Source organism: Schistocerca serialis, chromosome 1 (genome assembly GCF_023864345.2).
Source record: "Schistocerca serialis cubense isolate TAMUIC-IGC-003099 chromosome 1, iqSchSeri2.2, whole genome shotgun sequence".
Lineage (NCBI taxonomy): Eukaryota > Metazoa > Arthropoda > Insecta > Orthoptera > Acrididae > Schistocerca > Schistocerca serialis.
Window position 1 is genome coordinate 891,692,936 of NC_064638.1, and position 25,542 is coordinate 891,718,477.

The window sequence follows — 25,542 nt, forward strand, 5'->3', positions numbered from 1 at the left end:
GGGGGTGAGAAAGGAAACCAGTTGCCACAGTGGCGTCACATCAATTCCTACCTCAGGAGGAGACTATCAATGCACAAGAATATTGTGAAACCCTAAAAAAACTCAAAAGGAATATCCAAAACAAAAGGATGGGAATGCTGATGAGAAGAGAGTGCTTGTTGCTCAACACCATCTGTCCTCACACAGCCTTAGCCACCAACGTGCTCTTGCACTCATCTGATTGGGACGTTTTGAACCAACTCCCATACTCCCCTGAATTGAGCACCAACAGATTATCATCTTTTCACCTCCCTGAAGGCACACATGAGTGGAATTAAATTTTCAGCTGATGAGCAGGTGCTGAAAGAGGTTCTGAAGTGGTGGAAGGAGCTGGTGGGAGAGTTCTTCATGGGCGGCATAAAGAAACCATATGGCATTGAACTGGAATGCAACTATGTGGAAAATAGTCAACAAGTTTATGAACAAATCCTGTTTTTTCAAATACATTTTTTCTTTAAAAAATATAAAGATCTAGCACACTTACTTTCTGAACATGCCTTGTACAATAAAATTAGCTTTTACGGGTAGCACACAAATTAAGAAAACATTTTACGTCTCTCTTGTTGGTTATATTTCCAACCAAATTTTTGGAGATGAACTACTCTTCAACTGGCAAGTTTTAAATGTTTTCTTTAAAGAGCTAAGAATGATAAAGCTTACAACAAAGGAAACCACATCACTGATTGTAATGTTCCCATAAATTTCTCTTGAAATAAAAATTTAAAAAAAGAAAATGTGTGTACAGGGACGAGTATACTACCTCTGAATGGAGTGAACTGATGCATACATTATTTTCAAACAATGGAAAACATATTATTTTCCAACTTTAAGGCATTTTGGGTGTCTCAATGTAGTTGCCTGATTGGGCACAAATTTTTCACAACAGCTTTTCTTTGCTGACTAACAGGATCAGGGGATACAAATAGCAGAATTGCAGCTTTAGAGAAATTACCTATTCTTAAGGGCCCCCTTGTGGATACGAAAACAGGAATAAAAATAAAATAAGAAATTTGCTAGTACAAATTTGATACTCTGTCATTCTGGAAGAGCTAACATTGTACAGTGGCTTGTGGGATATATGCATACAGGTCCTCACACTAATTCTGCTTGATTCTTTGATGACATTAAGTGATTTCAGTTGGTTCCAAAATGTACTGTTTACTGTTCCTAACTATGATCGTTTAGTCTTTTCCTTTATATGACTACAAATATGACCAACCAATCATCCACACCACTCATACTTCCAATTTAGGAAAACATGAATAACCCAGTGGTTTGTGAGGACACGAGCATCCCGTATCAATGGCCTCGTAAAGTCATGTCATACTGTTGCAGTCAAATTGTGCACAGCAGTAATAAAACTTCATAAAGGAGTACTTTCATCAGTTCACCACACAGGAATGACGACAACTATCACTGCTTCATGACAGCTAATTCATATATTATGCAACAAGTGTAATGCACTGAATGTTATACAAGTACTGCTGCTTTCCTAACTGATTTTTTAGAGGACTACTACAAATACTAAATCTACCAATATTATTACAGTAGCTGACTAAGAGATGCTGTCTCATACATACCGGTCTGTCTGGTTTATGCGGATTCACCAAAAGCATCATCCTCTCTCGACGAACCAATAATGCCTGAGAATCACCCAGCCATGCTACATAAAGCTTCTTTTCTTCAGGCCGAATCAGTGCACATACCACTGTTGTGCCACTGCGCAGATTCTGAAACAACAGTAATTTAGTTTGATAAGCTACTCACTATATTCAGTCACGATTCAAAAATATTTCAGTCATATTCACGATCAGTATGGAAGGACACACATGGCAAAACATTTTTCCAGCTTATTGTCATATTAAAGTTATCACCAAAAAGAAACATTTTAAACTGATAGTAAAGCACGTAAAATTAATATACACAGCACGAAGTTTTCTGCTGACAACAAATGACAGGTATGAGAAGTGAGCACAATACATTATGATATTTTTTGTCAAGTTATCCAAACATGAACTTGTATTTCTGCACACACTTTGACTCTAAATGTCTTCGAACACATTACCTTTTTTCTCATAACAATGTAGTGACTCTGATCATGTTACATTTTGATATAGAATGATGTTCTTCACTTTAGCTGAATCTATATCTTACAGAAGATGCATTAATAGTTTTGTTTCCATTTAAATGTAGCAGTTGTCAAGTAAAAAGTGTTGAATTGCTATTCACTTCAGCGAATACAGAAAACAAAATACACATCAGTAGTACTTATAATTCACAACAAATTATTTTTCTACATGTGAGTCAAAATGTATGCGTAAATAGGTGTGGAGTGTTAAGAAATGTGGGTCTGTCAACAGAAGCAGCAATCACTTACAGAAACACACTAAATGGTTATCCACTTAAAATAACACAGAAGTAGCTGAAACACACATGGGAAAAATGAACAGAAATAATTGGGTCTAAGAACAGCATATTCATAAAATTACAGAGAAACTGAAACAATAGCCAGTACAGATAGGTCTCTCTGAAACTGATGGATAGTGAAATACCAGTACTCATGACAGACAGGATTCTTGTTGAAATCCATTCACAGCCATATTTGATTTTAACCATGTTACCTCTTTTTTTTTTCCTTGCCGCAAAAATATACAACCCAAAGCTACCCACTTCAATATTCAAATGTGTATTCTACACTGCTTGCAGTCTGCAAGAATGATTCAGCATTTGTATTAGTATTGAATATGGATGGAAACTTTAGTAAAGTCAGACAATTTCTAGATGTTTCCCACGTAGATGCGGTATGGGAAACAGTAGTTTATAAACATCCACAAATTTCAGAATTTGTCACTGACAATGCTGTTTACTGTGTACTAATTCCATTCTGCCACCAGAAATGATGTTCTTGCCCCATAACATGTATCAACACCTGCATCCCTTGACCCACATTAAAGTTGCATAATGTTCAAAGGGAACAATGCTGCAGATAAACATATATTCTACGATTCTTTCTTTACACCATTTCTTCGACTCAAAACAGGAGAAAATGTGGCAGGAGAACACAACTAGCAGCTGATGTTGATACTGATATGATGTCATGTTTTTACCAGAATGAAGTCCAAATCTGAAAGCAGAATCATCAGTGAAGTAAAACAAATATTACTGGAAGCATGTTTATTATGAACAACAACAGACAGCCAGAACAAAACTACATCCTGGATAGAGAATGCTGCCATTCATACGTACAGTGAATATTTCAGAATATACAAACATTACGAACATAAGAAATGTTGAGAAACCTCCAGAAATGACAAATATTAAATAACAAATAATTGCTGGTGGCTCAGTTTGAACTGGCAACCCAAACATGACGGCAAGTGGCACTAATAGCTATGCCATACTGCATGCAACACAACTTCCACCATTGCTCCCTTTCCTCGAAAAACAGCAGCCCACTGGTTCTGTTTAGTGACACATCATATGGCACTGTTGGTAGATCCTCATGTTTTGGTTATGCTGTCACATCCTCTTCACTATAACAAACATCAAAGGCAGCCCCTCCCATCGAAGCTTCGTGACCATCAGATGGGTCCTCATTATCCTTGAATGGGAGTCCTCAATTATCTATCTCCATACCAGGACTTCATAGGTGACGGCCAACAAACGACAAAGGATAAGATATGGCCAAAAGAAGTGCTTCAGTATGTTTTTTAATAAACCCACTTTCTGCACAGATGTAAAAATCCATATCTAGACTCCCAGACTGAATTTTACTGGCTGGTGCTTGGTGCTCTCAGTATTTTCCCTGGTCATCTAGGATCTATAAGCAAGCCAGCCACAACACTTCTTTAGTCCTGGTGATGAAATGCTTCATGTTGCCATACTGAATGTCATCCAGTTGAAATGGAACAGTGTTTGAAATGGAACAGTGTACCCACTGGAACAGTAAGAACGGTACAAAGGCTGTCATGTCTTGCTTCACTGTGTTGTGTGTGAATTTCACGAAGGGCACTACTGGATTCAAATCTCTCTGCTCAACATCACTGTACATTGAGAGTGCATCTACTAAACTCCTCTGTGAGGCCATTTGCCTGTGGGTGGCAGGCAGTTGTCCTGTGGGTGATGTTGGATTGTGAAGTTACCTCTGATACTACTCTCTACTAGATCATTACACAGGGTGCTAAGTGCTTCAAAATGGTGTCTTCCACAAGGAACCTTGAATTTCCAGAGCGTCATCAGCCGGCACAGCTTTGGTGACATAAAAGTGGGTGAGATTGTCAGTGCAAACTATTATCCATCGATCCCTGTTTGTTAACTTTAGGAACGTTCCCAAGAGGTTAATTCTGATTCATCAAAATGGCACACAGTTATCAGGTAATTTATATGTTCTTCATATGTTGGGGAAAAAAAGGACAGTGTCATCCAGGTACCAACTTTTCAAAGCAGATTGTGCATCATACACAGGAATGTGACCGGAGCATTACGTGGTCCAAACTACGTAATTTCAAACTCATAAACACCATCAGGAATTTTGAAGGCAGTCTTTTCCCCAGTCAGCCTTGTCAATATTGATTTGCCACTAGGCTTCCTATATGTCCATTGTTCAGAAATACTTTATTCCTTTCAAGCAGTCTAGGGTGTTATAAATGTGAATCAGACATCTTTTTTCCTTATCCTGTTCAGTTGTTGTTAGTTGATGCAGAATTGTCGTGTACCATCCTCCTTCTTCACAAAGCCTTTCGAAGAGAACAAAAGACTCTCTGAATGTTCAATGATGTCATCTTGCAGCATATTCTCCACCTACCACAGATTATCTGTTGTTGAGCCAGCAACACCTTATACAAGCACTGGCTAATTGGTGGATGATCCCCATTGTTATATGGTATTTTACCAGGGGTCACTTGGTCTGTCTTTTCTGTACTCCATATTTGAATGTATGCAAAAATAGGTCCAGAATGGCTAACACTTGTCAGTGTTGCTACTTGGTAAGGCCACAACCTATTGGCAAACAGTGGATTTTTCCACTGCATTGTCTGTAGTGATAGTGTGGAATGATTCGTCATCAGTGGCATTAAGCTGCCCTTTCTGGATTGGTTCGGCTGTCCCCATGAAGAAACCTCTAGGGATGAGCTGTGGCTGCTCATGACAATTAGCAATCCATAGTTCTTGACCACCTGCAGTGCTCATGATCATCACCGGCATGTACATTTCTTTTGTAAGCCTGAGTAGCTTTTTGCAATCGATACAGCTTCACAGTTTAACTGAGCATCTCGAATGATGACTGGAACTCATCTATTTGATGATGCCAGGATAACAATTCTTTGATAGCAAACAATTGCTTAGAGCAAACTTTGTCATGTGTGCTCACTGGAATAGCTTCGACACTCTGGAGCCCCAATCTTCTGGTCTATCACTGCTAGTGATGCTTGCAAGAAGTTCCATCCCAGAATAACATTATGACCACATTTTGATGAAACTACAAATACAAAGGTATATGTTCTGTCACAGACAATTATTCTTGTAATAGATGTTACTGCTGACTGGATGTACTTCCCATTTACAACTTTTTGCACTATCGCTTTTGTATCACGGAACATAGTCTTCTTAAGCTGGCAACATTAAGCATTCAACATTACAGAAAAAAAGTAAGATCAGTGTCAAACACCCCATCAACAATGAGATCATTACAGATGGAGCACAGGTTCGGATAAAGGAAAGATGGGGAAGGTAATTGGCCATGTTCTTTCAAATGAACCATCCTGTCATTTGCCTAAAGAGATTTAGGGAAACCACAGGCATCGTAAATCACGATGACTGGATGGGGAATAAAACATCATCCTCCTGAATACAAGTCCATTGTGCTAACCACAGCACTACCTCACTCAGTTATTACAGAAAAGGAAGTCTCTGAATTGACTAGTGCCTGGACAGGTTAGCCATCAATGAGGATGACAACAATATTTCCTGGCATTTTCGTGACTATTTGCCATGGAGGATTTTCACCAGGCAGGGCTGGGCTCATCTGCACAGATGGTTCTCTTGTTTTGATTTTCTGAATTCATCGAGCAGCTGAGTTGCTGGTATCTCTATGTGGTGATAGGGAACAGCTAAAGCACGATGGGGAATGGAATGAACAGAACTGTTGTTATGGCTGACATCTGTTGGTGTAGTAGTTGTCGAAAACTGGCCTTCTTTCTTTGCAGAACTGTACAAAGTGTCCAGAGTGTCCACAGTGGAAACATACTGCCATGTCGCCTTCTCTGCCCTCCAAATGTCTGTACTTCTGCAGGGCGTTGTGAGTGGAGGAGGGGTTAGCTGTATCTGTGTTGTTTGGACACTGCATTGACATTTGTCATCTGTGGCATAAATCCTTTTTTGCTGAATCAGTTCTTCCTGGGACATTTGACTGTTGGTGGGGTTGTTGGTAAAGATCGGTACACTTCTTCTTCAACATTTTCTATTAGCTCCTGATGTTTGGTTTGGCATTCATAATTGCTATCTCTTGCTCACTCAGACTGACATTTCTGGCTGCCATAAATACTGTATCTCTTCTCTTACAACCTGGAGTATGAAAGAGGTGAGCACATTACAGTCTTCTGCAACTGCCATGGGGACCATATTCGAGAGCCGGTCATACTTATTTCATCCCCACCCTCCTCCCTCCCCTTGATGCACTATGCCGGCACCACATGATTAGTTAAGTACACATTTGCCAAGCACATCATGTCATCTCACCTGTTGTATTTGGCGACTCAAGAGGCATCCTCTCAGCCATTTGGATGGGTCCTGACCACCACCTCCGGAAAACATTGATGAATGCCTGATGTGCAGCTGACTTACTGCTGTTTAGAATCCATTGGTCTCCAGAATATACAAACTGTGGAGATGTATTGCTTGTATTCCAGTGCCTATCCATGTAGGAGACGGGCTTTTACTTTGCCTAACTGGAGCCATGATGACGCAACTGTTTTGAAATATCCGGTGTCTCCAACAAATAATGTCACTTTATAACCAGAATGAAGGGCAAACCAAAAGCAGTGTCATCAATGAAGTATAACACTTAGCTCTGAATCGTTACAAATCGCAACAAACAGTCAGAACAGAAAAGTGCCTGGATGGAGAGTGCTGCTATTTACAGAAACACTGAATATCCCAGATACACAAACATTATAAACATAAGACATGTTGAGAACATTCGAGAAATGCAACCTGAAACACGCCAGGCAGCAATGCTAAATGCTATGCCACACTCCATTCAGCACAGGTCATGGTAGTATGCATCTTGCTGCAATTTTCGTCTTTGTTGCCTCAAGTACAGCCCCTATTATATTGAAGACACTTGTTCTTGAACTGAAGGCTTCACATCACTCATCAGGTGACATTACTGAAAGAAAGTTTATTGGGGTACAACCCTTCCTATCAAGTCTAGCTTGTTCATAACCCTCCATGTCAGAAGCCTTGGCTTGTAACACCTATCTGATCTCTACGTATATCATACACTCCTACACAAAAGTTAAAGTGCATTTCAAGTTCTATGCACTTTACACTTAATCAATATTGCTTCCCGAGTTGTGTCAAATTCCCTCAAAAGCATTTGTTCAGAATGACAAGTGATTTGAATTGTTTATATCTATATTGTCATCTGTCACTTACATAAGTTTTCTCTCTATCCACATTCAGTTTCTGTTCTTACAGAGTGAACCACTTCATCTAAACAAAGTAATTCAGCATTACAATTGCAGTTTAGACATTATCCCAAATGAAGGTAAATTTTTGCACCACACGTACAAACATAATAATGCAATTTAATAAATGAACTATCTGTGCTTATAGTGAACTAATGAGTAGAAAAATATTCGAAACCTAGGAAAAATATACAAATGAAAGACAAGTCATTCTGCTTGTCTGCACCCTTACCTCAATATGTGATTTTTCAATGAAAAGTTGGTCTGTGCGCCGAAAAGCATCTTTCAAGGCCCGGACAGGATCCTTTGGGTAGAATGGACTTTCTGCCAGGAACTGATGCAGATGGCTTACTCCATAAATAGCAGCATCGGTCCCTGCATGTCCATCAAATACAGCATAGTAGCTGGCTGGACTGGGATCCTAATCAAGAAATGAAAGCACAGAATATGCTCAATTACCATATCGAATTACGGAAAATAACACAGAAATATACTATCAACAACACAGTGATTACATAGGAAACACACTGCCAAAATCAATCAAAGCCATTTTTATTTGTATTACTTTATATATAATCAACAATATTATGTAACGGATAGATTGCTACTCACCATAAAGATGACATGTTCAGTTACAGACAGACACAACAAAAAGAATGTTACACATTGAGCTTTCAATCACTCACCCACTCACTCACACACATACACACAAAGCAGGCATAACTCACGCATACATGACCTCTATTTCTGATGACCTCTATTTCTGATGACCTCTATTTCTGGCCGCAGCAGCCAGAGATAGCAGTAATGTGCATCAAGTGCCTGTTTGTGTGAATGGGTGCCTTTTCTTTCCTGAAGAATGCCTGGCACAGCACAAAATGAGACTCCAAGAAGTAAAAGCATTGGACATCAGTGGAAACTTTAAAGGGGATAACAAGGTTTGGATCTTTACAATCCTAAGCTAGTGCTGGAAGCTACAAACCTGGTAGTATGTTTTAGCCATATAACTGACGTACAGTGCAATTATAAACTTTGAACACTTTAAAAAGGAGTGCAGTAAATTTGTTCCTTTTTTAATATTAGCTAGCTATATTCTGAGTTCTGTAAATTACATTGTAACAATTTTCAGAAAATAATAATAATAATAATATCAGGTGAATGGGAGATGGTAGAAGCACAATCAACTTTTCAGGTCTGTGAAGTAATGGAGGGTCACAAGGTTCTTGTTTTTAAAGGGAAATTACCTGAGATGTTACAGACACTAGAGAAGTATTCTTCCTACAGCGGTGTCAAAATCTGGGCGTCTCACCTCAATTTTGGACTTGTCACCATGAATACCTTAGTGGGCAGCCCATAACAGTAATAGCTCCATGAACAAACTATGTTGTTCATAAGCTGATTCCTGGGGACTGGTAAATGTCAAATAAAAATATAGCCAAGATAATAAACATATTACATGTGTGCTTCTTAGTTATTAACAATATCTTACACATTAGGACGCTTTCATTGTGGGTGCCTAAATGTTTGAATAGAGAAGTGAAGAGGATGTACAGAGCAGTTTTGGCCCACTGTGATGCTACAAAGGACTTTTTGGTAAGAGTAGTGACAGGGGATGGAAACTAATTCCACACTTATGATTTCGAAGCCAAGTAACAGTTAGTCATAGGAATGGCAGTACAGATGAATCCTGTGACCAAAGAGGTTCTGTACACAGAACTGACCAAAAAAGTCATGACATCCACTTTCTGGGCTACAGACAGAATTCTGTCGATGGTCTTCCTACCTCAGTGATGCAGTATAACTGCAAAGTATTTGACAGCCTCCTCTATCAGCTGAAGGAGACAACTGAGATGAAATGCCATGGAAAGTTGACCAAAGGGATCCTTATACTGCATGGCACTGCACCTTGGCACAATAGCCAAGATGTAGCTGAAGATGCTACATTTCCAACTGGTCAACCATTCTTCCTATTCATGCATCCTAAGTCCTTCTGAATACTATCTGTTTTCAAAGAAACACCAGAAGAGTTATCATATTGATGACACTGAATTCTTCAAACATGCTGCTGGAAGCTAGTTTATCAAACATATTATTTTACTGGAGTAGATAACAACAATGCAACAGTTGCATAATTAAGTTGGGTGGGCATAGCATTTTTGAATAAATGTGTGGTCTAAACTCTGACTATTATTTCTGTGCTAAGCCAGAAATATTAGCATCCCTTCCCTCTACTGTTATTTCATACTCTATTTCTAAATCTGATTTTTTTCACACCTTATTTTCTCTGTATGTGCTATGTTCTGTTAAATTTGTTGATTCTTACCTTTTATTTTAACAAAATTTATTTGATACACGCCTTTAAAAATTGGTTATTATTCATTATGGTTAAGGTGAATTGTTAAATAGTTAATGTACATGCAGTTAATCTGTTTATATAATTGGTTATATTCAATGTTGATATGATTCAAATTTTACAATATATTTTTAAAGCTCTACTAGTAGCCAAGTTTGAAGACAAAATTAAAAGTATTACTGATAATGATATAAAGGTACTGAAACATTTTTGTATATTACATTATACAGGGTGTGTCTCGTAAAAATCATCAGGCACATTGTCTGTCGGTACAGCAGATACGTGCAATTCCCCCCTCCCCAAACGTATAGCTAGAGTCAGCCTAAACAAATGCTGCTCAACACATCTTTCATGCACCATACATCGTTGAGGGAACACATTGGTTTGTTTCTCGTGACAGACAAAATTATTTTTAGCATGGAATTTTACATGTCCATTCGACACACTGATGCCAAATTAGTCTGTTGCGATATTCGTTTTACCAATATGTACTAAAAGGGGCAGTAAAACATGAGGTGTAACGAGTATTCCAGCAGTGACAGCACCACCTATGCCCACACTGACTGCTACCGCTGTACAGCAGCATGCTGCTCAGTCGCTACCCTAGTACTAATTATTCTTCAGGCTCTTAATGTCCCTGCTAATACATGCCAGTAAAATGCACTCTATCAAATGAGCGTGTAAGATTCCGATTTCAAAATCATTTGTTCATAATGGGAAACAAACTGAAGCTTTCCGTCAATGCTATACGTCTTAAGAAAGACGTATTTGTGTTCACACAATGAAGGCTTTCACGACCAATGTTTGCATTCTCGGTGATTTCTGTTTTATGTGCATTAGGCCATGGTCTACAAAACTTTCTCTGTGTAATGTTTCGTCTTTCCAATGCTGGAGACATCATCAGAGGCAAAAACGACTCACTTGTCAGAAAGCAGTTACAGTCTTAAACAAGCTCAGCACGTCACACAGTTTAAACACATCATTGCGGTGGTCAATTCATGTTGTCATCAGACCGCTGCGTGTTACGGGACTTGTAGAGGAGAAGAGTTGGCACTGTTTGTTTCATTTAGCACTAAGGCCAACAACTTGCCTAATTCCAGGCCTTTTCCTTTTCTGTTAAATTTGTTTTGCGCTAGGATTTTAAAAAAGGGCACAGAAATTCAGAAGCACAAAAATAACTTTAACAGAGAAGGAGGAGGATTGAAATTAGACCAGTTGTGGGCCTTACGGCTAAATAAAACAAACAGCACCAATAGTTTCCCACTAAGAGCACCATAACACGGGTTGACGTCACTCTGCAATCCTAAGCAGCAGTCGTATGTGTCCATGTCACTCCACAATCCTAGGAAGCGGTATGATGATGTCACAAGCCAATCATTGCGTGGATATGTAACAATAGCTTGGTTCTCTGAGCTTGTTTGAGACTAGATCCTTTCTGAGCCGCTAAAGTCTCTGATGATGTTTCCAGCAATGGAAGACGAATCTTTAGGCAGAGAAATATGCCTTGAACGACGTCCTAATACCCATAAAACAAAAACCACTGAGTACATAAAACTTCTTTTTTTACAGTGAAAAATGTAACTTTTGAATAAAAAGTTTTCGGGCTCCCATCCGCGTCAAATGATTAAAATCACACGAGTTTTTGGCTAAGTACTCCTTGGTCATTGTCGATTAGTCTGACTGCCAGTGGGCTGCTGGAGCGACCGTCTATAACCTAGCTGCCGGCTGCGAGTTCACTGGCGCTCGCAGCCTCGCCATATAAGGGCATAGATTGACTCCGATGTTTGATGTGCCCGCTTCAACCACACGATCACTGGATCCCACGCTGCACTGAGCTGCAGGCCACCATCTTTGTTAAGAATGCTATCGGTGAATTTTATTTCAATGGCTTCTTTAGTTACACAGTCCCAGAAGCCGTTAGTGCGAGCCATAACAGAGGTTTCGTCAAATTTAATCCCGTGATCGTTTTTCTAACGCATGCTCAGCTAAAGCGGATTTCTCGGGGTAGTGTAGGCAATAATACCTCTCATGCTTCTTCCTGCGTTGTTCTACAGTGCATACTGTTTGTCCGACGTAAGACGGGCACACTTGCTATGTATCTTGTAGACCCCAGGTGTTCGGAGGCCTGCTGCATCTTTAATTAGACTCAGTAATTGCCAGATTTTTGTCGGAGACCTGAAGATCGGTTTTAATCTTCTGCCTTTTCAGCAGGCGGCTTATCTTGATTCTTACTTGAGATCACTTCCTATATTTGATGAACGTTGCAGCTATTGTTCCTAAAAACTTTATGTAGGTGCTCAGAGAGCACGCTATCAGCATCTGATATTGTTCTTGCACGATGCACCAAAGTTTGCCATTTCGTTTGCAGCAAACAAAGAAGGGCAATACTTTGTCTTTTTCTAATTCTAAGACGAACCGAATGTTACTGCTAATGCCTTAAGATATTCCAAGAACTTGTAAAGTTTCTCACATCTGTGGGGCCAAATGATGAACGTGTCGTCAGCGTATCGAGAGAAACAGCTAGGCTTTAATGGCGCCGTGTCTAAGGCGACATCCTTGAAATTCTCCATGAAGAGGTTTGCAGCTGCTGGGGCTAATGGGCTTCCCATCGCAACGTCGTCCATCTGATCGTAATACTGACAATTGTACAGAAAATAAGAAGACGTACGAGTGCGCCCAAATAGCTCAACCATGTCACCTACAAAGAAATTGGATAATAGGTCCAAAGAGTCTTTGATAGGCATGTTCGTAAACAGCGCCACCACATCAAAACTAATCATAATGCTCCTTCACTAAGTCAAAGACGGTTGATTTTTTCCCAGATGTAAAGTGATGAGCTGGGCCAAGTACTTCGCTAGCTTCTATGTTGGCGAACCAACGATGGATACGATGAAGCAGAATAGTGTCCCTTTCTTCCACTGAAGAGCAATGTGCTCTTTGTTACAAACATTGGTCCACCACGCAAGAATGATATCAGACGCTGATAACCCGCTCCATGAGCACCTATTCCAAGTCTTTAGTAGTAACGGCTACGATGTTCATCAAACAAATGAAGCGATACCAAGTATGAATCAAAATAAGATCACCAATGAGGAGCATGAAAAGAAACTTACTTTCTTGCCGTTATGTGACATCACGTCGGGCAAGATAAGCCGCCTGCTGAAAAGACGTAACATCAAATCGATCTTCACGTCTCCGACCAAAATCTAGCAATTACTGAGTCCAGTTAGAGATGCAGCAGGTCTCTGAACACCTGGGGTCTACAAGATACATTGCGAGTGCGCAAACAGTATACACTGTAGAGCAACGCAGGAAGGAGCGTGAGAGATTTTATCACCTATGCTACCCAAGAAACCTGCTTTAGCTGAGTAGGCTTTAAAAAACATTCACAGGGTCAAATCTGACGAAATTTCTGTCATGGTTCTGACTAACTGCTTATGGGACTGCGTAATTAAAGAAGCCACTGAAATAAAAATAAGCGATAACATAAGCGTTGTTCTACAGTTCACAAGGGGACCGTGCGTACTTGCCCTCACCGATATGGTTCTTGTTGACAGGGTGTGTAGAAAATGGCTAGGACTTCAACTTATGTAAAGAGGAAGGCGCAACTCTCAACCGTTTTCGAAAAAATCGAGTTGAAAGTTTCAGGCATGCGTAGACATAGGTAATAATTTTGTTAATAATAACAGCATCATACTTGTTAGCAAAAAACTTAAATTCATCTGTTATATCATAATGCTTAAATGTGGAAAAGTTATGTGCATTCTCATCATATTTGTCGATAGCTGCCATCTTTCCATATTCAAACCTAACACCGTCCGACTGTGTATACTCTGTACGCCACCTACACATACGACCAAAATACGGTCTAGTCACAGTGTTCCGTCGGCGAATCCATCGCCTCGGACGTGCACGGCGATACCGACGGGTCTTCTTCATCCGACGATATGCATACAACGTCCTCTTCGGCCTCAACGTCCGACGCCATCTCCTCCTTAACATTCAAACAATGTACTATATGGCAATCGGCATGCACTACATGGAGTCTCGATATTAATGCTTCATCACCTATATTAAAATCGTTTGAAACAAATATGACAAGTCCACGATGTTTAATAGTCAAAGCCGGTTTATTCTTAACGTTGACAGTAACGGGGCGCCCTTCAACAATTCCGTAGCCAAGTGATTTAAGCGCTTAGTTTCGTAAGCGCAATGTCTCTGTATCGAATCTCGCTGCTGGTGCTTTCTTTTTATTTCCATGTAACTCTAACAATACACTTATTATGACTATCCAAACGATCAATATTTAATGATTCATATATTATTTGCATAATATTTATCCCGAAAAATAGGAAAACAAAATATTTTTGTAAGAACATTGGAAATAATAACGGATACACGACCAGTATAACCGCTGTATTGACATTATTGTATCTACATTTGTGACACGTATGGAGCACTGCCCGAATAAGGATGATACTGACTGTAGGAAGCATGGAAATCAATAATTGTTGTGGCATACTACACACATAATGAACGCCGAGTTTTTGCACGAGCATGGTTTTTTCAGTGTTTCTACTTCAAGACAAACTTCGTTTACGTTCGTAAACGGTTCTCAGTCACCACACAGTTTCACGGCGTACCACGCATATCTGATCAAATCAGCGAATGGCGGTGAATTTTTATGCAGTCTTGTCTTGAAGCTATCTCTCTCTTGTGTTCGATGATGTACGAGCAATTTTGTAGTCGCTCTATAAAGTTTTCCACCTGCCTGTAAAAATAAACGTCGCAGGGCTGCTCCAATGGAGTACATTTTGATGGAATTACTTTAATATGGCACGTTGACAGACCTTCTCCATCTTGAAAAATTTCGTCGTATAAAACAGGGTTCGTTTGCTCTCCCCATGAATCGAGTAGCACAAGAAATTATTGTTCTTTCACGTATAGCGTCAAGACGTCGATCATAAATTTCCTGTTTAGTACTGTTGTGAGTTTTCCGGACTTTGAAAATGTTATCATAACATTTTTGTATTTGTGTGCGTACATAACAGTTGCTTCTTTGCACCCTTAGTTTAAATGAGCCAGTGGTCTCTTGCAGGCCGGCCGGTGTGGCCGTGCGGTTAAAGGCGCTTCAGTCTGGAACCGCGTGACCGCTACGGTCGCAGGTTCGAATCCTGCCTCGGGCATGGATGTGTGTGATGTCCTTAGGTTAGTTAGGTTTAATTAGTTCTAAGTTCTAGGCGACTGATGACCTCAAAAGTTAAGTCGCATAGTACTCAGAACCATTTGAACCATTTGGTCTCTTGCAAGCTTACGAAGACCGTTGGCAGTAATTTTCCAGATAATGTGACAGCATATTGTGAAGTGAACGAATGTGTTACCTCGTGCATATCCTTTCACTGCACAAGAACCACTTTCGTTCCGCGTTCAGCGAGAGTTCGGTTGACTGATAGTGGCTTTTTGCTTTTACTTGCGCCTTTATCCCGCAGTTTCGCAAGGTTGGCATGGTTAGCGTCGGATTTGGCAAGGTTAATGTTAAGGGGTGGCCGGATGACGTTCCTGTGATCACCTCGTACCACCCGGGACGGAATTAGTGTACACCAGCTGTCTGCGTCTACTGTAATCCATGGAATAGTGCGAACGTGTTCAGATGTCTGCGAGTCGTGTAACAGGTGGGACGTGGGGACCAGCCCGATGGTCACCTAGTGGGAAGTGGAAAACCTGGTTGACTGATAGTGGCACCCTCTACAAACACTCAAATATTAGCATCGTATGGTCTATAAAAATATATTGCAACTGATGTAAATGAATCAGGTACTTTTATGTGTAATATCTGTTTGATCTGTGTTAATAACATAATCCTAGTCATATTTTGGGATGACGGCACAAAGTCCGCATTCCGAAATTTGCTGGCATCAAGGACTTTCTGCAGTGAAGCGCGTTCCTTCTTGGACACAAATCTGATGATATTTCTGTGATGAACGGATGTCTTAGTTTGAAGAGCACAACTCACAAGTCATAAGCTTGAAAATTTAAATCAGGAAACTGATTAGCCAACAGCAAGAGCCCACTGCCGCAGGTCTCTCGTCGGTATCTCCTGATTACATTTTCGAGTTCTATGAAACGATCATAGGTCCACGAATCAATTGTTCAAGTTGTTCACGCCTTGTTCCACCTTGTTTTATATGTTGTTCCCATCTTTTAAAATCTTTCATGCTTCTGAGGCGTGAAGCACCCCTTCTACGGAGAACGCCAAAATTCCATCCTGGATGGTCTCTCGCTACATCGATGACCCTAATCTTCCAATACAGCGGAACGTAATCGCTGTCCATTTTCGACTGCTTCTCTTCGGCCTCGTAATCGTATGAGGAATATGCAGATATTTCTTCTGTTTCTTCAGACACACGGTCTTCATCGATGTCTTGGTGGGCAATTAGTTCGACTTGTACCACAAGTTGTTTCTCCGCTTGCGTTACGAAAATTCTGTGAAACATTTCTTCTCCAGTTTTCGTGTGTTCTTGTGTTATTACGGCAGAAGGTTTCGAAGCGATGAGATTGTTTTGGAGAAGGGCCTGTTCGCTATACACAAGTGTCGTTTTTAACCGTGTTTGTGAAACTTCACTGTATAGTGATTCGGCTTCAAGATCAGGCTGACGTTCTCCTCCTGTCGAAGTACCAGACACATCAATACATTTACTCATAAAATCAGACATCTTGAAACATTGACATATAACTACCTCAGGAGCTAACATACGAATGAAGTATTCTTCGTGTTTGTAAACACTGTTCCCTTTCTCCCTCCGGATCATTCCATGTAAAATCGCAGATTTTTGGTGGATCCTAAGTGACCATTCCACAATTTAATCGTATTTGGTACATGGATATCTACTTATCTTAATAGTAAACTTGCTAAATAGCACTGTCCTAACTCTAATCATTTTTGATAAATTCAAGTTTCAAGACTGAAGCGTGTGTACCCGGACATTAGTCAGGCACCAACTTCTCTGTTTTCAGAGACCTACTACTCAGTAATGAATTGGCCTACAGACTTCAATTTTGTATGCGTTTGGTACGTAGGCCACTCAAAAATGTTCAAATGTGTGTGAATTCCTAAGGGACCACACTGCTGAGATCATTGGTCCCTAGTCTTAACACTAATTTAACTAACTTACGCTAAGAACAACACACACACACACACACACACACACACACACACACACACTCACTCACTCACACACACACACACATGCCGAGGGAAGACTCGAATCTTCGGCGGGAAGGGAGGCGCAATCAGTGACTGGCGCCTCTAACCGCGCGGCCACTCCGAGCGGCGTAGGCCACTAAGTTGATTTAATGTATAAAAAGTAGGATACATCATTCAGATTTTTTTATGAAAAACGTTGGAAAGTACACTTTTTTATGTTCTGCTTTAAATTTGTGATCTTTTTTTAAATCATAACTTTGCACCAGGAAACAGTAGAGCCTCATCTTGTGCACTGTAGCTCACCCGTCCTAGTATTAAGTATAAGTAACACTGAAAAGCTTTTGGCTTTGCAATTAGTAGCTCTTGCCTTCACTTAAAGACAACTTCATCGCAAAAAACTATGAGTTGAATTCCACACTTCTGAATGAGGAAAAGTGGTTCCACTGATCACATGGACACTCCAAACAATACAACGCGGTAATATTGTCCTTGTTTCTTCACAGATCAAATGATGAAGTTTCTTAAAAAGACAGGTACAGTACACAAAATACAGTTCCAGGAACACGATCGCACCACACATTTCTAGCCACTACTTCTAATGCCTTTGTAATGAAAAGACTTCCAACACACGCAAACAAGAGCACTGCTGCTATGGAAGCTCACGAAAATCCTTTATCGGGACAGCTGCAGTAGGTCAGTATATAGCTTTCAAATACGATGAAAACCGGTATACAGGACACATTCCCATGCATCACGGTAATTTAAAGATGCTGAAATTACGTGCATGCCATGCTGTTTGGTTCCCCTTCTCCAGTGTTACATGTAAGGTGGATGTCCCATTATTACTAAGGAACAGCGTTTGGTTGCATAAAGTTGACAATAAGTGCTACGAAAAAAATCATATCTCTCCCCTTTAAGTGAACTCATTTTGTTTTGCATCAAGATGTCAAGGAAACCAAAGTTATATGTAACGTGGAAGAGTTTTAAAACTACATTTTCCTTCTTCATATTTTAATTTGTTTATGAAACTTCTTTTTGCAGAATTTTTCTATCTATATATACCTGTACATTTTTTAAAAGTTATTAATGTATGTCATTCCAGTTTGCACCTTTTCTTACGCTGCTCTAGAGTTATCTTTTTAATTTACAGAAACAGAATAAGGATATATCATCTCATTTGTGCACCCTAGTTGTATCTTGTAATTCTTTACAATGAAAAGACAATTAACAGTGAAAGACAACATATATCGAGGTAAATAATAGGTAACTGTTTTCAGCTCTCACCTGTTTACAGTTCTGACCTACCAGGCAACCACAAATATTTCAAGAACACTTTTTGAAGTATTCTTCGTGTTTGTAAACATTTCAGCAAAAGCTCAAGTTGAGATTCAGTTGTCTATGTACCGCGCCAAGACTTTGAAATTCGTCAAATTTGAAGTTTTTTGCGCTGGAGTTGTCTTTAAGTGAAGGTAAGAACTACTGATTGCAATGTCAAATACTTTTCATTGTTATTTATACTTAATAATAGGGCAGAAGAGTTATCGTGTACAAGATAAGGTCTCTACTGTTCCACAGTATGGAAAAAGTACGTTTTTCAACGTTTTTCATAAAAAATCTAACAATTGTATCCTACTTTCTACACATTGTATCATCTTGGTAGTCTGCATACTCGGGGCCTAAAAAATTTAGGTCTGTAGATCAATTCATCACTGAGTAGTATGACTCTGAAAATAGGGAAACTCGTTCCTGACTAAAGACAGGGTACATGCACACCCTTGAGTCTTCAGATTGAATTTATCAAAAATGGTTAGAGTTAGGATTGACTAAATTCTGAAATGATCACCTTATCACCCTCTGTGAAACTACCGGTAACCGAAAGTTGTTTGGCACTTGCAGCTGTTTCTGGTGGTTCAAAACCATCAGCAGGATTACCAAGAAAATGGGTTCGTGCGGTGAATCGTGGCGTATTTGCACCTGTACCGGGAAAACTGGCTCATGGTAGGTTGAAACGTACTTGCATGGACACAGTTGTAATGGTAAATTACTTCCAAAATGTTAGAGAAAAACCCAAATGTTCGAGGTAAGGATCGTGTTAACAATTGTAAATGATTCCTTGGATGCTGATAAGTTGCGCAGTCATAATACACCTGTTACTAGGATTACGTGCGAACGAAGAAACAGAAAAGAAAGAAAGGAAAAAGGGGGAAAAAAGGAGCGGAAGCGAGATTTGATCCAGAGTCTCCCATCTTACGAAAGTAAGCGCTTACTCGCTTGGCTACGGACTCTTGCTGCTAGGCACCACGCATTAGCATATAAAACTTCAAGCCTATTTTCTCGGAAACAGTTGAGAGCTGATCCTTCCTTTTTACGTATGTTGAAATCCTATCCGTGATCTGCACATCCTATCAATATGAATGAAATCGGTGAGGACAAGTACTTGCGGCCCACGTATCAGTGCGGCTTGGAAACGAGCGACCGCGTGGTTGAAGCGGGCACACCAAGAGCCGAGTCATATGCCAGTGCTAGGGCGACGCCGCGTGCACCAGTGACGTCACAGCCGGCAGCTAGTGCAACAAGAGCGTACCAGCGGCCCACTGACAGTCACACCACTTGAAAATGGTCTAGGTCGAAAGCTAGTGTAACTTAATTACTTGACGCTGCTGGAAACCTGAAAATTCAACGCCACCGCCGCTGGACTCTGCAATCTTACAGTGCAGCTTTTAATTACGCAAAATAAACTAACAGAAATGTTAACGGATATTGCAAACAAACAGACAGACAGACAGACAGAGTGTGTGGAAGGCGCTCACCGGAATGCCGAAGACGGCGTGCAGGTCGTGCACGATGACGTGTCGGTCCTCCATGAGGCGGCGCGAGTTGCGGATGGCGCAGGTGGAGATGGGCGGCCCGGGCCTGGGCCGCGGCAGCTGCAGCACGCGCCCGTTGTCGCAGTAGCGGCCGCACACCTCGTTCACCACCCGCACCACGGCGTGCATCAGCCGCAGCGGGTCGTACGCTGCAACACCGTAAACACGCAACGTGGCCCAGTCTGCAAAGGCAACTAGCTCTTCTTAGGGTCAGCTCTTGCTAGATATTACTGACCTAATGGATAGTGCTACGCCGGCCGGAGTGGCCGTGCGGTTCTAGGCGCTACAGTCTGGAGCCGAGCGACCACTACGGTCGCAGGTTCGAATCCTGCCTCAGGAATGGATGTGTGTGATGTCCTTAGGTTAGTTAGGTTTAATTAGTTCTAAGTTCTAGGCGACTGATGACCTCAGAAGTTAAGTCGCATAGTGCTCAAAGCCATTTGATAGTGCTACGTCCAATTACGAGGGACGTTCAATAAGAAACGCAACACTTTTTTTTACTGAAAGCAGGTTGATTTTATTCAAAATTCCAATACCCCATATTATTTCCCACTCTTTTGGCTCCAAAACCCTATTTTTCAACAAAATCATCGTTCAAGACGACGGCCCTACGCCACCTTATTGGGAAGGTCTCTACACCTCTATACCACTCTTCTGAAGGTGTGAGATCCGACCTATAGGGTGGATGTGAAGGAAATATACAATGAACTTTTGTGAGCTCCTCTTGGGTGTGCAGACTTGTGTGAGGCGTTGCGTTGTCATGGAGTAGGAGACGTCCGATTGTAGTTTTGTGGCGACGAACACGCTGAGGTCGTTTCTTCAATTTCCTGAGGGTAGCACAGTGCGTTTCAGAGTTTATCGTTGCACCATGAGACAGGATATCAAACAGAATTCCAGAGTCCCAGAAGACAGTCGCCATGACTTTACCGGCTGAGGGTGTGGCTTTGTACTTTTCCTTCGTAGGCGCGTGGCGCGGCGCAACTCCGTGGATTGCCGTTTTGTTTCCGGTTCGATGTGATGAACCATTGTTACATCGCCTGAGACGATGTTCGGCAAAAAATTGTCACGATCAGTCTCTTAAGGCGCGGACTCCGCACAGACGATCCCTCGTAGCTCTTTAAGATCTTCTGTTAGGCAACTAGGAACCCAGCAGTCACACACCTTGGAGTACCCCACCTAGTGGACGAATGTGCCAGCACTACCAACAGGAACGTCCAGTTGAGCAGCGAAATGTTTGATTGTGATCCGTCGGTCAAATCGAATTAGGGTGTCCGCACGTTCCAACACTGTAGGTGTCTCAGCTGCGTGCGGCCGGTCGCCACGCAGGAGATCGGACAGTTGTCCACGAATTTGTTACTATGATGACAGATGCCTCGCCCAACAACTCACCGTGCTTTTGTTCACTGTCAGGTCTCCACAGACATTCTGCAAGCGCCTATGAATATCTGCGATGCTCTGGTTTTCGGCGAAAAGAAACTCAATGACAGCTCTGCGCTTGGAACGCACCTCTGCTACACACGCAATTTTGAAGGCTACGTATTGCGCCGCCACTTAATGAAACTATAGGGGCTGAAACGGGAATATTCCACGATGCCTCATAACAAATCCGCATTTTTTCAACCAAAACTGGCCGAGAAAATAATGCATCACTTATCGAACGCCCCTAGTACATAAAAAAGAAGGGAAGTGGTACACTATGAAGCACCAATCCGATATTTATCAAATTCTGTGGAGACGTTTATCAGATGACTGGTATTTGTGATGAAATTTTCATTCCTTTCGGTACTGACTTCAGTCATTAATTTCACTATATGGTGTGACCCCACGGGCACGAAAACGCTCCTGTGTTCGTAGCGGCATGGAAGGATATGGCCTCCGAATTTCATCTTGGGCAATTTTCTGCCAGTCCTAAAACCTATTGGTTCATAAAGATTGCTTGTTGGAGACTGGTACGAAAGTAAACGTCTTTCCATCGCATCCCAGACATGCTCTATGGCTGACAGATCATGGGAAAACGCAGCCGTCAAGGTTGCGTACGGTCCTCAAGCCGTTTTTGACGTGAAATGCAGTATGTGGTGTTGCATTATTCTACTGGAATACACCATCTGACTCCCTGCTCGTGAAGGGTATGACAACATACAGGCTGGCATTCTGCCGCTCTTCAGCAATTATCAAAACATGAAACGAATTCACTCATTGTGAATATGCATCAGCGTCAGCTAGTCGTAACAAATAAAAATTTGTGCCGGACCGGGATTCGAACGCGGATTTCTCGCTTGCAATGAGCAGTCCTCTTGACCACTTCGGCTACCCGAGCATGCCCCTAGTGCCGGTCAAACCTCCACATAACACGCAGTCACAATCCTATTGCTCGCACATATACGTTAAACTAAGCGCAATGAAACTTTTTTGTTTTTTTGTACTTCTGTATCGTCATTTTAGCCCCGCCACGCGTGATCATTCATGACAGTGTCTGTGTTGGTGCAGTACCTGCATTTATTACAACACAATCTCCTCAGACATGCTTGCTTGTCTGAAGGGCACTGTACTGTGATAAACGCAGTTACTTCATCAATACAGACACTGTCACGATTAATGACAGTAACCAAATCAGTCCTGTTGTCATACCCATTTGCTCCCGACATGATTCCCAGAGTTGGAGACGTATGGGTCTCGACAATCGTGGTTTCCTGTAGCCTTTCGCCTGGCCGTCCACGAACACGTTGGGGATTTGAACTGTGGTCCTCCCGAATGCGAGTCCAGCGCGCTATCCACTGCGCCACATAGCTGGGTAGTCCTCACGCGACCACTCATTCTACAGTAAACGCACTGCAGGCAATTACGTGATCTGTCGTTATGATGCACCACTGTTTCCTCTTACCAATGATTCGACCCTTCTAAAGGTCTTAAAGACGAAGATAAGCTACACGTGCACGTCACCTGGGCACGTTGTGTTACGATATTCACATGTAGAGTTACAGTAACGTTAGACATACTTCTAGAAATAGTTTTTTTCTGACTGAAAATAAGCCCACACAAGCATGAATATATAGAATAATTTAAAGAGAACGATAATATTACAACAACTGCCTACGTTTCTAATACTTGCTCCCCCCCCCCCTTCCCACCTTACTGCTGATATGCAACTAAATACAGATGAAATTTCACCTTTCTCGCATTACACCTAATGCCACATACTTCATTCATTCCACATCGTTCTACACAAACGATACGGGACATTCCTATACATGATGCTTATATGCAGAATGAAGCGATGAATGAAAGCTTTACTAAGGCCAGGATTCGAACCCAACTTTGGTACAAGTTCATTCGTCGCTTAATTCTGCATATATACATCACACATGTTTGAGACTTGGAAAGATCTCTAGAACCACACAGGTTCATTCCCATACATTTTTCTACGCTTACACATACTTTACAGCAATATCAAGAGATCTCTGAAACCTCCATCAAGAGCGAAGTTACCAGAACAGAATTAATAACGTATAACAACGAAATTATCTCACTTTTGGCATTCTGATGTTACGCCAATACGTAAATCGTCTTACCTTTTGTTTGTGTCCAGCACAATCCTAAACGGCCTCAATGTAATCCATCACTGTTCTTTCGCATATTTCATACGAAATTAAATACGAAGGGATTTAAAAAGTAGATCACACATTATTTTGGTAGGCCAAATTATTTTTACAGAATGCTGCACTACACTTCAGAGTGACACAGATAGATGACACTATTTCTCAACTCAGTAAACAACGGTCGGCACGTTCTACCAATCGGTCCATTCCTCGACGAAAGAAATTCACTCCTTTGTCATGGAGCCATTCCATAACCGCTGGCCGGCCGAAGTGACCGAGCGGTTCTACGCGCTTCAGTCTGGAACCGCGCGACCGCTACGGTCGCAGGTTCGAATCCTGCCTCGGGCATGGATGTGTGTGATGTCCATGGGTTAGTTAGGTTTACGTAGTTCTAAGTTCTAGGGGCCTGATGACCTCAGAAGTTAAGTCCCATAGTGCTCAGATCCATTTGAACCATTTTTGAGAACCGCTGTCTGAACGTCCCCATCATGTGAAAATCTACGATCGCAGAGAATCAGTTCCTCGACTGTCAGCACATTCACGCCTGTGATCCACGTCGATGCTCTTCTTTCCCGATCAGCATCACCCACGCCTGTGCAGCCTTGGTCAAATTCTCGGCATCACTGAACCACGGTTGTATTCAACTTTGAACAACGTTTCCAGTTCCTTCTCCATTACATTCCCACACTGTGACGAACCTGTTATCAAAACCGCAGCAGAACTGTGTCTACAAAAAAAAAAAACCAGAACATGCACTCTCTTCTGACAATGCGCGATTCTCGTTGCGAATTGGTCTTAGCGTGGGAAAACATGTATAACTTACTTTTTAAAGTCCCTCCAGACATTTTTGTGTTTCTTCATTAGAATCGACGAAAATGAACATCATTTGTAGCATCTCCAGCCATTCTAGAAGCCCAAAAAATCGAAAACTGAAATAGTCTTTCAACATAGGACTTCCAGAGTCGTTGTCCCTTCTATTGGTACAACTTCCCCATACATACTGGGTGGACCATTTTAATCCATAACGAGGAATAACTCGGGCGAGAGAGGAGATACAGCAAAATGTTTTAGATACAAGTGGTAGGTAGTAAAGGCGGACATGCATTGCTACAAATGGCCGTGACTGTCAACGTGATTTAAAGGTGATTTGGAGGTTTAACACGAAGTCTAATATTTGATTTAAGATTTGAAAAGAGATTTCACGTACAAAATGATACATTGTTCAAGGACATGACAAAGTCCAATGAAGATCAAGTAAGTCATTACGCTTTTAGTTCTAGTAGGGATTAAGTCGGAATGGAGGAAGGATACAGCTACACACAATGTTAGATACAAATTGGAAGGAGCATCCCTAGGAATGGGAAATGAGAGGACTCACTCAACGACTTACATATGGATGATCTACGTTTTATTTGTGTTTCTTGTCTTGAAAAAGTCAAAATGGCATATATTCGTCGTGATGAATTTATTTTTGCCAATAAACACGTTAATTAAAACGTTAAAGTTCGAACCTCTCATAGCTCTTTTCACATACGGCGTCATAAATATGGGTTTCCATTCGAAAGCCCTTCGATAATAACCTTTAAGATCATGGTTATTGGTAATGATACGTGACTTCTTATGTCCATTCCAGTTTATATCTAGCATTGCATTTTGACGTATTCCCCCTCTATTCCAAGTTTATCCCTACTGGAACTAAAGACATATTTACTTATTTGACCTCCATTGAACCTTGCCATAACCTTGAATAATGTATCATTTTATTCGTAAAATTTGCCACTCTTTTCAAATCTTAAAT

General features: G+C 41.2%; 1 protein-coding gene across 1 annotated transcript in view; it reads right to left on the reverse strand.

The window, feature by feature from the left end:
* The window catches only part of LOC126411401 (uncharacterized), a 1,067,733-nt gene that overhangs the window by 677,696 nt on the left and 364,495 nt on the right, over positions 1 to 25,542 (reverse strand). The window contains 3 exon segments of the mRNA XM_050081361.1: positions 1,620 to 1,769; positions 7,957 to 8,145; positions 20,092 to 20,297. Coding sequence (XP_049937318.1) covers positions 1,620 to 1,769; positions 7,957 to 8,145; positions 20,092 to 20,297 — 545 coding nt within the window.